We start from the raw sequence: 16,527 nt of genomic DNA, 5'->3' as shown, positions 1-16,527 counted from the left end.
AGGTCTTTTCAGACATGTAAACACAAAACCTGTATCTCATGTTCCTCTTCTTGGGAAACAGGCCACAAAAGAAGGCAACAAATGATCCAGGAAATGAGAGAGAGAGACAGTGAGAAACAGAAAAAGAAAAAACACAAGTCACCCGTGTACCAGATCCAGAGACCAAGGAGCCCAACAGGAGCCAGAGGAGTGTTTTTTAAAAAAGTAACAGATTATCTGAGCACTGGAAAAAATATTGATAGCATTTGACAGATGTACTGGAATATATGTAAAAAATAAAATAAACTCGTAAGTTCACAGAAAATTTAGCAAATTTGTAACTACAGGGGAAAAGGTTATATATACATGTATAGACAAGAAAGGACTCAATCAGAGTAGCCCCTCTGGGAAGGGTGGGAGCAGGACAGAGCTCTTTCTTAATCTACCTTTTAGTACTATTCGAATTTTAAGATATGCATATGTTACCTTGATAAAAATAACACAAAAATTAATTATAAAATTAAGTAACAGGACTTTGGAGTTGGAAGGGGCCTTTACCATGGACATGTCAAAGTCATCAAGGACTCTTCATAGAGATGCCAGGCCCCACCCTGGAAAGTCTAATTCAATAGCTTCAGAAGAGGCCAGTGACCTGATGAGCAGCTCTGGCTGAGGGAAACCTGGTGAAAATTGGGTTGTAACTAACTTATCTGGAAGAATTATGGTAAACTTGTTTTAATCTATAACTAAAGAAATTAGATGTTAATCTTTAGCTCTCTCTGATATGGCAGGAACAGAGTGTTAAGGTCTCAAAAGAATTACAATGACAGCAATCAATGCTGCTCTAATCTGAATCACAAGACTGGCAAGAGACAGGAATGAATTGGGATCTGAAAAGTTAAAATTAAGGGCCACCTAAGTGCATAGGGAAGGGAAACAGAGCAAAGGGAACCAAAGCAAAGGGAAGCAGAAAACAGCTTCAACAAATTGAAGCCGTCAAATAGCTGGTCATGTCCTGTGAATGATGACCAACAGAGTAAATGTCAGAGCTGGTCTGAATGCATCTAATTCATGCATCCACACTTCCATGCAGTGCCCTTGTGGTCAGCACTCTGGCCATAGGCAACCTATGGCTAAGAGAACAGAAGTGGCCTTCTCTGTAAAAAGATAAAGGCCTGCCCAGGAATCACATTGATCAGTGGCAGCTCTTAGGCACATCCTCTAAAGAACCACGACAAAGGCAAAGGGAAGGGAGGGAGTTCCAAAGGCCCAGAGTGCAGGGAGGACGAAAACTACACCTCCTCCTCGGACTTCACCCTCTGGAAAGCCCAGGCCCCCACCTGCCCCTTCCTCCCCGCATTGTTCCCAGCAAGGGCATGTGGAAAGCATGTGGGAGCTGGAGAGAGGCACGCCACACTTCTCTGTGCACCTCACCGACGGCCCAACAGACACTGGAGCCTCGTCAGTAGTGGCGGCCGACAGCAGCACCCACTCTTCTTCCCCTGGTCTCGGATCAAAATACCACCACCCAAGGGAGGAGCAGGGGCAGCTACCGGCAAACCATCAGGCTGTGATCAACTAAGTGAGGCCGTCACATCCCACCCACTGGGAATCCCTGCGGTCAATTAGTTTTATGGTTTCCTCCCAAGAATATGACAGTGAGTGGGAGAGGGGAGGTGAAGAGAGGGAAAGAATGAGGACGACTAAAATGGTGCATTTAATACTACATTTGCTAAAATAAACAACTAAATAACTTAAGTAAACTAAAATTAAATTCCTGGGTGGATACTGCTGACAATGTTATCAATCTGATGTAGGGTGAAGTGGACAGAACATAAATTTAAAATTGTAGTTCTGTCTTAATGAAACACTTCTCTTCTAATGCCTTCACGGGTTTCTACTTAAGGAACGAAGTGAATTAGTGAGTGAGTCAGTGGGTGGGTGGCTGGATAGATGGATGGAAAGAAAAGTAGATGGTAATTGGCATTTGTATAAAATTTTAGCTCTTGATAAATCTCCCTGCCTGCAAGCTTTTCAGCATAACCCTCTGTATTTCATAACGCTTAGAACTTCACAATGACATGGACTTAGTCCAACCCACCTCATAACAAAGAAGAGAAAGCTGAAGCTTAAAGCAGTCAAATGACTTAGTCCAAGGTCACAAAGGTTCCTGGTGGTGCTGGCATTCAGCCAGCCCAAAAAGTGGAGCCTTTTTCACCTCCCCATCTTCACATTTATACAACCCGACTACCATGTCCTATCCAATTTTCCTTCAAAAGACCCTGTGCCCCATCATTGCAACTACGTTGGTCACTACGTGATGGTCACTACAACCATCAGCTACGACTGTATCGGTCCAACCAGCAGCACCTCACGTTGACACTACTGAGACTCCCTGCTCCCAGCCAGCTCCTGAAGACGCTGCAGGGAGCAGAGGGCAGAGGCCAGGGAGCGCAGTAGGGCTCACTGCCCTGTCTCCTCAACCCACTGACCTGTCTCCTCTCAACAGACCAGCAGAGTGCATCCTTCTAAAATAATACTTCTATGATGTCCCTCCCCCAAAAGGCCTATGGTGCCTCCTGAATGCTCCCATTTAGATAACATGCAAAATCAGCGGAGATAACAGGCGCTGTCAATACAGTGGAGCCCAGGGCCTGGGTGACTAGAAGGTGACAAGAGACAAGATGGGCTTCCAGGCCGCTGATAATATTGTTTCTTGATCTGGGTCTGATCAGTTTGGGAAAAGTTATCAACTACATACTTGAATGAGTGCATCTTCCTGAACGTATGCTATCCTTCAGTACAAATTGAAATTTTAGAAACATGTAGAGCTCACTGCTCAAGGAACGTTTGTACTTCTTTGTAGCTTGTATTTAGTGGACATTTCCTAAGTATTTGTTCATCGATTTATTAGCTGAGCACTGCCTCCCAGATCAAGTGCAAATTTCTTTATATGTCTTTCAAGGACTCTGCCACTAATCAGTTGTGTAACTAATTTTTGCTTGAGAAAGTACTTAATGGCAAAAAGGCCACTGAAATCAGAAACGGTTTTTAATGGCTCTGTATTCTATTAGCCATAATATCATCTACATACATTTTATAAGTAGTAGCGCACAGAGTGACAGGCATTTCATCTCACTGAGCTCAAGGACAGAGCTGGGAGCCCCTCAGCTGTATGGACCATGGCAGTAATGCTCTGGCTAATGGCCCAACCCTGATCCTCCCAGTACCTGAGGGTCCTAGGAAGGGAGCCAGAATCCTGCAGGAGCCTTCTCTACAATTAAGCCCCATCCTAACCACTCAACCTCCCTCCCCACATATCCACAAGTAGACCAGGTCCCTGTTGTCTTTTGCTGTGTTGTATACAAACACCAAGAGCTGGATGTGTTCTCAAAAGAGCTGAGGGGGTGGTTGGGACGCCCTGTTTTAAGTATGGGCCTCGCTGCTTACACAAAAGTCGCTTTGCACAGTAGAGAGGAAGGGAGGCTCCGAGCAGTTACACAGTCCTCCTTCGGGGGAAACCCAGACACTACTACAAGAGGCTGGTGTCACCGGACACAGAAAACAGGGTTTAAACCAGGAGCCCCTTAGAGCAAGGGTCCCAGGTGCAGGCATGGGGCGTGCGCCAGCATCCAGCAGCAGGGCCCAGGCGAGCCCAGCAAGCACTCCCAGGGCTCGGTCCCCACTGCCAGGCTCCTTCTCTTCCCGGGGTCCATCACTCTCACCTCCCATGCAGCCGCCCCAACCCGTGTGGCCCATTCCAACTCCCCCACATCTGCTGAGCTCGAGGGGTCTGTCTCCCTTGCTCTCGTCTTGTCTCCAGCGAAATCCCAAGGATCACGACCTACATTTCTTCTGTGTATACCTCTACACTTAACACGTAGATCTCTACTTAACAAACATCTGTTGACCAACTCGACTATCTCTCAAGCCCAAGTCTGATGTAAGAATCAGACGACAGTCTGTGAAAGTGTCTGTAAAACCAAGAGCGACACGCAAAGGCCTACCACCACTATTTTTAGCTCATCAACACAGGTCTCTTAATGCCCACTTGTATGGAGGGAAGAAGAAAATGCTTTTCTCTAAGGAATAAGGGAAACAAAGCAAAGTGCCTCCCAAATATTTCCTTAGGATAACCAAATTCCCAAGCATCCGACAAACCCATAGCCTTCTTACCTGTGATACACGGCTACCATTAGCTAGACATAAAAGACATCAAGGCTAAATTATACTCCCTCCTGTTCAGCACTCAGCTCATCTACACTGTTTTAAAACACAGATTTCTCCAGCAGGTATAGGAGCACCGTTCTTTAGCGGGATTGTTTTTACTTTAATGTGGGGCCATAAAACAAAACAGCTTCCCCCCTGCTTCCCTGAGTGTCGCCTCCAAGAAATAAAACAGCATCTTATTATCTACAGGAACAGAGGGGTGGGGCGGGGAGAGGCGTTTAGCTCCCGGACCACTCCTACGGCCTCATGTCTGCACACACACTCCTGCCGGGCTACTCAGGGCCTGTGCGCCCTTCCTCCTCCCTCAGCTGGAGCTCGGAAGCCGGGCCTTGGCTGTGTAACAGTCCAGCAGGGAGGGCAGGCCATCACTGCAGAGTACTGTGGTACAACCTCTACTCGCTTGTTCCGGCACCGCACAAAACCCTAAAGGGCCACTTCAGGGACTCTTACGCTCTCTGAGCCTCCGGAAGGAGGATTCTCCCCAACGTGTATGGAGACTGTGCACACACAGGTACACAAAAACGGACTGGAAAGTAAGACTCTGTCTATTTCTCAAGCTCCCAGACCCCTTATCCCTGAGATCAGGGCAGTTTCAACCAGCACAGTCTCACCAGTTTGATGTGTGTCTGCAGCCATAAAGCAATCAACTCGTAATCCCTACCCAGCCCTGTGCACAGAAGCACAGGGTTCTTTCCCCTCTCTTTTGGGGCGAGCACACAGAACAGAGCAGAGGTAGCACAGACGCAGCAAGAGCTCAAGCTCCCACCCTGCACCTTGGCCTGCTGGGTGGGGTGGGGAGGCGGGTGCAGGCCCGTGGGGGCTGCTCCTGGCTGAGGGCAGTCCCCATGCTAAGCCCAGTTCACGCTCCAGTTAATCGCCCTCCAGCCAAAAGGTGGGCGCCATCATCAGCTCCATTTTGCAGATGAGGAAACTAAGGTCCCAAATGGTTACGGAACTCACTGAGTGAAACAGCTGGAATGAATAAGCTGGGGTCTTGACGAGTGCAAAACCTTTTGAATTCTGCTGACAGAGCACAAAATGCTAAGACCACATATAAAACATTGATTGGTTGCCTTCTAAACGGAAACAGCTTTTTAGGTTATGTGAAGGCACCAACCCCTGCAGGGGGTCTTCCTAGGGACTCCTTCCCCACCCATGACATACTCCAGGTATTCCCATCCTGAAAATGGCAGAACCAACCCGTCATCAAGCCTGGGTCTCCTTGCCTCGCCAGCCAAGCCTTCACTGTACCTCTCCCCTTCGCTTTCCAGGCTCCCAGCATCTCTCACTCAACCGCAGCCACAGCTTGTGACAATGCCAACCTGAAACTCTCATCCAGTGGCACCCGGCCCTCCTCCTACCTCTGCCCACCCAGAGGGGTCTCTGTCACAGGCGGCACCCCTCCCCACTCACTCACAGCCTGGCTCTGCTCCTCTCCCTCTAGTCACTGCACATTCTCAGCAGGTGACGTCCCCCAAATCCCTTTCTCCAACCAGAGAGGTCTTTCCAGCTGTCTGCTGGAAGGTGGCTCTACTCTGAGCATTCCAGAAGCACCTTACCTTACACAAAATGTAATCCCATTATCTCCCCAGCCCAGCTGGCCCCCAACTCTCCATCTTGGTTACTGATATATCATCATCCCTTGAGCTAGCCAAGCCTGAAACCTAAAGCACTTGTTGAAAATGTTGAAATCCCTTCTTGAACAATCCTAAAGCCATTGGGGGGAGAGGCAGGTCTGGGCAAGGTTGGCACCTGCTCTAGGATGAGGGTAACTGTGGCAGGCCAGAATGAGCTGTCAAGTCCAATCAGGGGCTCAGAGCCTGTACGGGGGAAGGAAAGAAGGTATGTCCGTGGAGTGGTGACCCATATGGGGTATCGGAGCCCAGGCAATGAGGAGGACGGACACCTGTGGGGGAAGAAGCTGGGTATAAAATAAAGAAGTATGATGACAGGGATAAGAAGTTGGTTCACAGAGGAGGATTCATCAAATTAGTAAATATATTAAGGATGAAGGATACCAAGGTTCTCACTGTCAGAGGAAGAGTGATAAATACGGAAAATTCCTATTGGTTTGGAATGGGAGGCACTAATGTAATGCATGTTTTTTATTTGTATAGATAATACTGAAATATAGATATGAATGTGTGTCCACACAGAAACACATACATATATTATGCACATGTGTGCATGTGTGCATTCCCTTGCTCCGTCCAATGAGAGAGGCAATGGGAGAAACAACACAGTACACAGCTCCAATAAGAACACCTAGAACCCAGATCTCGGTTTTCAAATTCTATTTGCCACTAAAAGGAACTGGGCTCCTTGGAGAAATGGCTGATCCCAGGAATGGAGCAGGGAAAGACAAGATGAGATAGAAAGTACAGATGTAACTCTAAGGACGATGGAAACAAGACAAAAGGCCATATAAGCCAGTGGGAATGGGTTCCCACTAGCTAAATGGGAAACAAGTGGAGTATCAAGATAAATGATGGTAATATTGGACTATAATCCACTGATTATAATATAAAATAGGAATAAAAATATATAAAATATAAAAAAGGAAACCATGAGTTCAAATTGAATAAACTGAAAGTCTGATGAGGAAAGAAATATTAACGCAGCCAAAGCACCTCTTCCCTCAGAATACTTATTAACTACAAAAGGGAAGGGGGCGAATTTCACAGCTGAAGTTCAGGTACCACACCAACTTAATCAAGTGATAAAAGAGTTACATAACCAGCAATGGGATAAATCAAAGTCACGTGCCACCTGACAGGACACCACAGAGGAAGGCGGATCTCTTCCATGACACTCTTGCCAAAGAGGCATAAACAAAATTTAATCCCGAGGAAACATCAGGGTTGTTCTGCTAAACAGAGCACTGGTGATCTTCTGAATGTCAAGGTCATGAAGGTTAAGGAAAGACTGAGGCCTGCTGCAGCCTGAATGAGACTAAATTAAGGGCAATGGGTGATACAGCGAAGGGTCCTTGTGCCATAAAGGACCTTATGGGGACACCTGGCAAACTTGAGCGCAGCCTGAGGCTAACCCAGTAGCAGGGCATCCATGTTAATCCCCTGTCTGTGAAGACCGAGTTGTCATTATGAAAGAAACTCGTTTGTAGGAATCACACACTAAAGGATTCCAAGGTGATGGAGCATCATTTCAGCAGCTTACTTTCAAATGAATCAGGAAAAACACTGCTTAGTGCTCTACTTGCAACTTTTGAAACTGCTTTTTCAAAATAAAAATTAAAATACAGGCTGCTAGACACCATTACAAATTTGCTGAATCAAATCTCTAAGAGGTTTTTTTTTCTTATCCCATATTGTTAAAATCACCAACGTAAGGACCCACTTTTTAACAAAAGCCAAGCGAAATTTTTTCAACTTAAAAAAGGCAATGTGGGGACTTCCCTGGTGGTGCAGCGGATAAGAATCCGCCTGCCAACGCAGGGGACACGGGTTTGATCCCTGGTCCGGGAAGATCCCACATGCCGTGGAGCAACTAAGCCTGTATGCCACAACCACTGAGCCTGCGGGCCACAACTACTGAAGCCTGCACACCTGGAGCCCATGCTCCGCAACAAGAGAAGCCACTGCAAGGAGAAGCCCGCGCACCGCAACAAAGAGTGGCCCCCACTCACCACAATTTAAAAAAGCCCGCGCAGCAACAAAGACGCAATGCAGCCATAAATAAACAAACAAATAAATAAATAAAATTAAATCTAAAAAAAAGGCAATGTGCCCTTTTGAATTCAAAATCCATCGAAATTATGACAAAGTAGATTGCATACCTGAATTGCAAAATTTTTTTAAGAACACAATATTAAAAAATCTATTCGTTTGCTGGATTTCACACCAAGAAGGAAGTAAGGAATTCTTTGCGTTTTCATTAACATTGTCCCATAAATACTGATCAAAGAGACTGGGTGAGATGTGAGGGAGGGTTCTTTGATTTCTATTTGGGGACAGGAGGGTAGGATGCAAAGGACCCCTAGAGAATCTAATAAAAACCAAGGGCCCTCAGCCCGGAAGGTGCAATGCTATACTCAGACACCACCGACCACACAATCCCAGCGGGCTCACGCATCCCTAGGAGTACACACCAGGATCCAGGTTGAGAAGCCCTGTGTTAAAAAACCTAACAGAAGAGTAGTTAAAGAGGGAGGAAATAGAAAACAATTGATTAAATTCAGCTTTGACAAGGGATAAGTGAAGTGGAAACAGTCAGTGGTGGCTAATAAGAAGTCAATTTCAATCGGCACAGTCACCAGGGGATGGCAGAGAGCCAAGAAAGCATCTGAGGAAACTGACCACAGAAAACAGCTACTGACACCGGGCTTGGGGAACAAGGGGCCTATGCTTCAGGCAGGAGGCTGTGAAACAAAGGCTGTCATCCTAAGACACCCCCAAAGAGTAGCGAGACAGGTAAGTGGGAAAAATAACTTTTTTTTCCAATTCAGATTATAATAAGTCTGTAATTTTTACTATTTAAAGTAGATAAAGGGAATTTCTGCTTTTGCTTAGAATAGAAAAAGCTGGGGTGGGGGGGGGTTGCTCTGATCCTACCAAGAGAAAGCTGAATAATCAGTGACGGAAACAAAGGAAAATTCATACTGTGATGGCTTCATTGGTAAATTACACTAAAATTTAGAGAAGAAAAATACCCAAATCAATACAAACTCTTCCATAAAAAAGAAAAGATGGGAATACTTCTCAACTCATTTAATGAGACCAAGCATTATTTTGGTACCAAAACCAAACAAATATGTTAGAAGATGAGAAAACTATAGACCAATATCCTTCATAAACAGAGATGCAAAATTCCTTAACAGAATATTAGCAGTCAAATCCAGGAACATATGAAAAAGATAATACAAGTGAGGTTTATGCCAGAAATTCAAGGTTGGCTCAACAACCAAAAAATCAATCCATATAATTCACCACATCAACAGACTAAAGGAGAAAAGCCAGGTGATTATCTCAACATGTTGAGAAAGCATTTTATAAGATGCAACATTGATTCTTGACAGAAACTCTCAGCAAACTAAAAATAGAAGTGAACTTCTTACGTTAGAAAAGGCATCAGAAAAAAACTTTGGCTAATGCCCTATTTAGTGGTGGGAGCCTAATGCATTCTCCCTAAGACCAGAAACAAGTGAAGGTTGTGGACACTCACCATTTCTAGTCAGCACTGTGCTAAGATGGTCCGAGGAGGATGACGACAAAGAACAGCCTCGCCTCCTCCTGGAAAGAGCTAGGTGGGACTCCTCACTGTGCAACTGAGGCGCCTGCATGCAGGCATCAGTCATTCAGGTTTAAGTGTATATAGCTTGTACTGGGCTTCCCTGGTGGCGCAGTGGTTGAGAATCTGCCTGCCAATGCAGGGGACACGGGTTCGAGCCCTGGTCTGGGAAGATCCCACATGCCACGGAGCACCTAGGCCCGTGAGCCACAACTACTGAGCCTGCGCGCGTCTGGAGCTTGTGCTCTGCAACGAGAGAGGCCGCGACAGTGAGAGGCCTGTGCACTGTGATGAAGAGTGGCCCCCGCTCGCCGCAACTAGAGAAAGCCCACGCACAGAAACGAAGACCCAACACAGCAATCAATCAATCAATCTATCAATAAATAAATAAATAAAGCTTGTACTACATGCCAGATGCAGGACAAATTTAAAGGAGAAAATTATATAATCCAATAGTCATTACCTTATCAATTTTTCTTGAGACACTTTCTCCACTGCAAATCATAAGTGAATGTATCTAAAATAGCCTAAAGGTTATATAACTGCAAAATGAAATAAAGTCTTCAGATTTACACAAACCAATCACAGGCCTGCACTGGACCAGGACAGTGGAGGCAAGCCCTGCCAAGCCCAGAACGCCACGCAGTGGCCCCTGCAACAGGCTGTAAGAGAGGGACCCATGCTTACCAATCCAGCATTCCAAACGTGCACAAGGAGTAGTCTTCACCACATCTGGAGGGTCCACACCAACATTCAGGCACAAAACTAAGGCAACGCTGACGGTCTTCATCTAGAAACACAACAGAAAAAACAAATAATTCAATATGAAACTCACTGATGAGTTTTCCAGTTGTTAAAATGTTCCCAGACATACGCAGCCCTCTGCTTCTACAGCCGGTCTTCAGTCGCCTGTTACCTGTGCCACCCCAGGGGTACTTCACAAGTAAGACAGGGTTTCAGAGTCAAGTAAGCAGATGGGGAAGAGTACATGGCAGGAGAGGCTTTTCTCAGGCTTCCTTATGATACACTTCCAGAAACAGAATTATTTGATCAAAAGATATAAACATGTTAAGACACTTGATACATTCTGCCAAATTACTTCGCAAAAACTCTGCACAAATTTACATTCTGACCAGTTCATCGCTATTCTCATTATTTAAAATTGTTAATAATTTGATGAGAGAAATTGTCATAGTGATTTAGTTTGCATTCTTTAGTATTAATAAGGTTGAATTTTTTTTTCAAATATTTGTATCCTTTGTGGATTTTCTACTCATGTTTATACTACCATTTATTTACTAACATTAGTGATCTTTTCTAATTGGTTTTCATGTACTCTTTACATATTAAAGATGGCATCCACATAATTTATTGTAAATATTTCCCTAGTCTAGTGTTTGCCATTGGATTCCTTCCTGTTTCTTGACATACCGAAGCCCTGGACCCATCAGCTGATACATCTTCCTCCACACCTGCTCCTGCTCCAACTCCGACTTCCCAGTGTTAGGAAACGTCAGCCCCACCTATCCAGCTGCTCAAGCCAGAAATCTGGAACTCATCCTTCATTAGTTCACTTGTTCAACAGATATTTACTAAGCACCTACCAGGTGCCAACCGCTATTTTTACAAAATGAAGATACAGTAGTAAATCAAAGAAATAAAATCCCTGGGACTTCCCTCGTGGTCCAGGGGTTAAGACTCCGTGTTCCCAATGCAGGGGGCACGAGTTCGACCCCTACTCAGGGAACTAAGATCTCGTATGCTGCACAGCACGGTCAAATAAATAAATAAATAAATAAAAGAAAAATCCCTGCAAGGAGGGGCAAGATATCATTTCAAATAGGGTGGCCGCTAGGAAGACCACCTGTGCCTCTGCTCCCTCCACCAGGCTCCCGAGCGCCAGTGCCCACTGTGACTCCCCGTCCATCTCTTTTGTCCTGCTCCTGAATGTCTCTGAGTCTGTCCACTCTCTGTTGTCAGGCAGGTGGTGCAGGATGAGATAGGGTATTTACACAGCATTCCTATGCTCTCTGATAATCCTACTTCTTCTACCTCAGCTGACACTCTAGACAAATTGCATTCCCTCCACCTCTACAACTGCAGTTAATGAACTTAAAATAACAATTCTCAGTAAAATAAATAATTTCTAATTTCATTATAAAAAGTATGATCTCTGAGGCTCTCCAAGTCCTTAGACAGAAATACTAATGGAAGCACTATCATCACTCTTTAGTCCTGCAAGGCAGCTAATGGGCCTCACCTCACTAGGCCTCCACCAAGTGTAGTGTTCATTACTAATCAAACATTACTGACAGCAACAGTTTCTCCGTGATTGCTTTGAAGGTGGGCAATAGGAAAGCATGGCCCTCAGAGAGACGGTATAAAATTAGCTACACTCCATAAATTAAGATATTAAAGGAATTAATTTGATTCATCCTGGCATATATAGTACACACCTAACCCTACATCCTGCCTTTTTATATCTTTTAAGAAAACAAGGGCAAACATCTCAAGAATATATTGACCCATGAACTACAAACATGTATTTGACCTAACACCTAGCTACCAATTTAATTCCACAATTGGGCAAAAGACAATACCAGTAAATATCCTTAAGCCAATCAAATATGTCTTTGCTCCCCTGCAAATTGTCATGGCATTGGCTTGATTTCAAATGTGGTGGATTTTAAATTCTTAGCTATACCCTAAAGTGTCTTTTTGGTATTTTATTTTCATTTCTATGGCAACCTCATTCCAAAAATTCTAAATTCATGTTTTTAATAATACAGTTATAGCATTAAGAAAATATAAGGGCTATCAAATTTACTGTGCCAAAAATTGCATAATAGTACATAAAATAACCATTTGGAATTTTAAAACATTTCTTCTCCAATGTCATATAATTGAAGATGACAGAGTTATATCCCTAGAGGTTAATTTCGAATTTGAAAAGAGTATCATTTTGAGAAGCTCTAAAACATTAAGTGATCACTGAAAACGTATGACCTTGGACATGTCGGTTAATTCCAATCTCTCCTGAACAATTCTCTCACCCTAAAATGATGCAGATGATCTCTCAGGCCCCAAGATTTCTCTGATCCTAAAGTTTTGACTCCAGGACTGGTCTCTCCAGCCATACCGGAAGTATCCCTAAAGGCACGGAGCACCCTGCCTTACGATTCTGAACCCAACCTAGAGGGCTCAACATCACCTTGGCTACAAGGTGGGAGAGGCTGGGGACAGTCGGGCAGTGGGGGCCTGACGCTGTTGTAACAGCCTGGGCAGTTTCCCATACAATCCTCTGGTGCCAGATGTATTGTGAAATTCACGATTTTTCCAATTTACAAAAGGATAATATGGTATATATCCCATATCCCATGTAAAATACCAAGAAGGGTCTGGAGTAACATCCTATTCAAAACCATTAAAATTTCCACTGAAATGCACAAATATCAACAATCCATGGAATAAAGACTATCAATAACCTCATACCAGCTCACAACCCAGTTGTGCCCCCAAATGAGTTGCGAAAACATTTCCAGTATTCAGAGCTTTTGGATTTCAGAATTGCAGATGAGGGCCTGTGGACCTGGATCACTGCCTCTACTTGAAAGCCTCTGTATACTGCTTGTCACCTTGCTGATTAAAAATACATTAATGCCTGTCACCGAAGAATTCAAAACAAAATCACAAGGAATTCCTTTATTGGTTTCTTCCTACTTAATTATTTGATAACTATATATTTTTTAAAAGATACAGTGGATCAAACCTGAGTATAAATTCACAGGCTGGCATGCAATGACACCCAAGCTGTTATACAGAATGAAGAAATTATGTAGCTTAAACTGGCCAATCACTGCTTTCTGCTCCCCAAACCGAGAGTCTGACTCACTCCTATTCCTTCCAACATAAACAACTAAGCGTAATGGAAAATAAACAGAAAGCAAGACTAGGATTTGCCATATATGCCACAACATTCACTATTCCCCTGTTTGTCTGAGGGCAAAGCCACCCAATTCCCAGCAGTGCTCATTAAGATTCAGAGCATCAAGCAAAAACTTTGAGCAGAGCCGAAGCTATACAAATGCATAATTTATAAAGAAAGTCAGAAACTAGAACATATAGCAAACAGAGTAGATACACTACAGGAGGGGTGGGGGGAATCAAGTTGTTGAAGAAAAGGAAAAACCAGTTTGCCTCCTAACTCCCATCCCAAAGACTGCTAGAAAGAAGTGAACACTAAACCTAGCAAGAAGCACTTCAAATGGAATTTTTGCAACCAAGACCAATAATACAAAACAAGATCCTCATCACCAGCAGCAACTGTGTGAACCTGGGCAATCCCGGTTGTCTATTCCTTTGCTCATTTCAATGGGAATTGGCAATGAGGGAGTGGTTCTTGAATGTCTGAGTTCAGTTTGTTACCTTGAGCCAGAGGCCTAACTTGGGTTTAAGGACTCTTTTTTGAGGCCAAATTCTGTCTATATTCCCCTGTTTTTAAATCTACGTTCACTCCTATAAAATAGCCTAATAAAAAGTGAAGACACAAGAGGTAACTTTTCAACATCGAAAATTAGAAAGTCTCGCCCAGAGCTACTGTCTTAGATGTGTGCAGATCCCTCCCTCCCTCACCCTTCCCACCCCATCCAAACGCTCAGGACATGTGGAGTACGTGTACCTCCAACACCACGACGCTTAGGAAATTTATATTTCTAAAAGCCAAATTAAAGAACTGAATACAAAATAGGTTGATCATAGGGACTTCCCGGTGGTCCAGTAGTTAAGACTCCACGCTCCCAATGCAGGGGACCCGGGTTCGATCCCTAGTCAGGGACCTAGATCCCACATGCCGCAACTAAAGATCCCTCATGCCACAATGAAGATCCAGCATGCCGCAACTAAATATCCCACATGCCGTAACAAAGATCCCATGGGGGAAAAAATAGGTTGACTATAGAGATCATAACTGCTTTAAACAAACTAAAGAAATCCCTTCTCAGAGGAATCGTATACTAAATCTTTTTGTGATTCCTTCATGAAACAGATGGTCTTCCCTTGGTGCCACCTTTGTAAACCTGGGCGTCTGTGGTATGGGGTTCTACATGCCCCACCTGGTCTGAGGAGCCAGTCTACTTGCACTAATGAGCTGAGTGAGGGACCAAAAATGACTTCCTTGCCTTTTCCTGTAACACCTTATGAAATGAAATTTAAGTGTGTATACACACAGAGATAAAATTAACTGTTCAGTCTCCTTACTTAAAAAGTGAAAATAAAAATACTTAATTGTCGGGCTTCCCTGGTGGCGCAGTGGTTGAGAGTCTGCCTGCCGATGCAGGGGACAAGGGTTCGTGCCCCCGTCCGGGAAGATCCCACATGCCGCGGAGCGGCTGGGCCCGCGAGCCATGGCCGCTGAGCCTGCGCGTCCGGAGCCTGTGGTCCGCAACGGGAGAGGCCACAACAGTGAGAGGCCCGTGAACCGCACAACAAAACAAAACAAAAACTTAATTGTCACAGAGGGATAATAAGAAGATGACAAATTAACTCTAAATAATTCGACTATATAAGGTCTAAATATGGTAAACCATTCTGTTGAAGCCGAAGGGTCTGACTTGAGGGCACAGGTTAAAGAACGCTCTGTGCCATGTGCTGGAACATCACAGCATCTTTAAAGCACATTTGCAGGTTGCACAACTCTGTTGGTAGAGGGTGAACTTTGTAGCACGTGCACTATATCTCAATAAAGCTGTTAGAAAAGACATCTTTTCAAGGAATGTTAAACAGCATGGGACATACCCAAACATAACCTGAGTGAAGAGAGGAGGTACACAACCAGATCCATAATTATTATCCCAAATGTGCAAGTATACATATGCAGAGGACACAGAGTTAAAAAACAAGATGTCACAAGTAGTTTTGACCTCTGGGGAGTGGAAGATGTGGATGACTCCTCTTTTCCTCTTTCTACCTGGCCCTTCTGTGTGTGTATTTTCAAATTTTCTACCGTGAACATAAGTTATTTCTATAAGTGGAGGGAAAGGTTATAAAAATTATTTTATCACAATAGTCAAGGATTTTTTTACATGTGTGCATATATGTATATATAATTTTTATTGTATCCTGAAAATAAAGAGAGTAGCTTGTTCGGTTAGCTGAAGTTTAGACACTAGTCTAACTTCCAAGGCAACAAGTGGGCCAGGACTGAGGAAATGCAATGCGGGTGATTCCCAGCATGCCTGCGGAGACAGAACTCTGCTAACCAAACTGAATGTGGCCTCATAATCAACAATATACCTGGTCTTGGCAAAGCAAATAAGTCAAAGGGCTCTAGTCTATTTCTTCTCCACTCCTTCCCAGGTCAGGACACAAGATAAGGCCCACTGCTAAAATTGCTTTCAACAAGATTCTCCAATTCAATAAATGGATCGATTTCAAGCCTGTTTAGAGATTTCTGTTATTTGATAAACACTGAACAGCTGCTTTACCACTCCTAATGTAAATTAAAATTAGCAGCAGCAGCACGGGAGTGAGTCATTCATTCAGGACTAATTTTTCTTCCACTCTTTATTATCCAGCATATGCTACCCATGGTACAGATTTCATAAAAACAATCTCAAGGCAAACCAAAGTACACAGAGCTCCCAGGTGGCTGAAAAAATACATCTGAGGTGGTTGGAACACCTTGATAACAGGCGTTTCACCACTAAGTCTGAGGATGCTACATGTGGCTGTTATCTTCTGCTACCATCCACTCTCTTGGTTGGGACAACATATGTTATGAAGCTGTTCTCAAAGGTCTCACAGCTCCAAGTGGAGGGTAGTGTGGATTCTGCTAACAAAGGCCTTGAAGAGCATCACAGCCAGGAGCTGGAGTGTGGGCCCCACTAAGTTGTCGAGGCAGAAGTGTGGCTAAACATGTTTTTCAGGAAGACTAACATGACAACGGCTAACATTTACTTGGGAAGGAAGAGGCTGGAGGAAGGGAAATTAGCCCGGAAGCTGTTATAGTGAAACAAGAAGACCTGCACTGGGTGCGGGGAGAGTGGGAAAGAAAGAAACCTCTATTTCAAAGAG

At 44.2% G+C, this 16,527-nt stretch overlaps 1 protein-coding gene across 2 annotated transcripts in view; it reads right to left on the bottom strand.

Annotated features, from left to right (window-relative positions):
• RPTOR (regulatory associated protein of MTOR complex 1) overlaps positions 1–16,527 on the bottom strand; it is a 337,424-nt gene that overhangs the window by 256,648 nt on the left and 64,249 nt on the right. For both annotated transcript variants that reach the window (XM_024760891.1, XM_024760890.1), the window contains exon 2: positions 10,144–10,246. In XM_024760891.1, coding sequence (XP_024616659.1) covers positions 10,144–10,246 — 103 coding nt within the window. The remainder of the gene's footprint in view (positions 1–10,143; positions 10,247–16,527) is intronic.

Source organism: Neophocaena asiaeorientalis, unplaced genomic scaffold (genome assembly GCF_003031525.2).
Source record: "Neophocaena asiaeorientalis asiaeorientalis breed wild unplaced genomic scaffold, Neophocaena_asiaeorientalis_V1.1 scaffold30, whole genome shotgun sequence".
NCBI classification, from domain to species: Eukaryota; Metazoa; Chordata; class Mammalia; order Artiodactyla; family Phocoenidae; genus Neophocaena; species Neophocaena asiaeorientalis.
The sequence above is the reverse complement of the archived record's forward strand: the minus strand, read 5'-3'. Positions and strand labels throughout refer to the sequence as shown.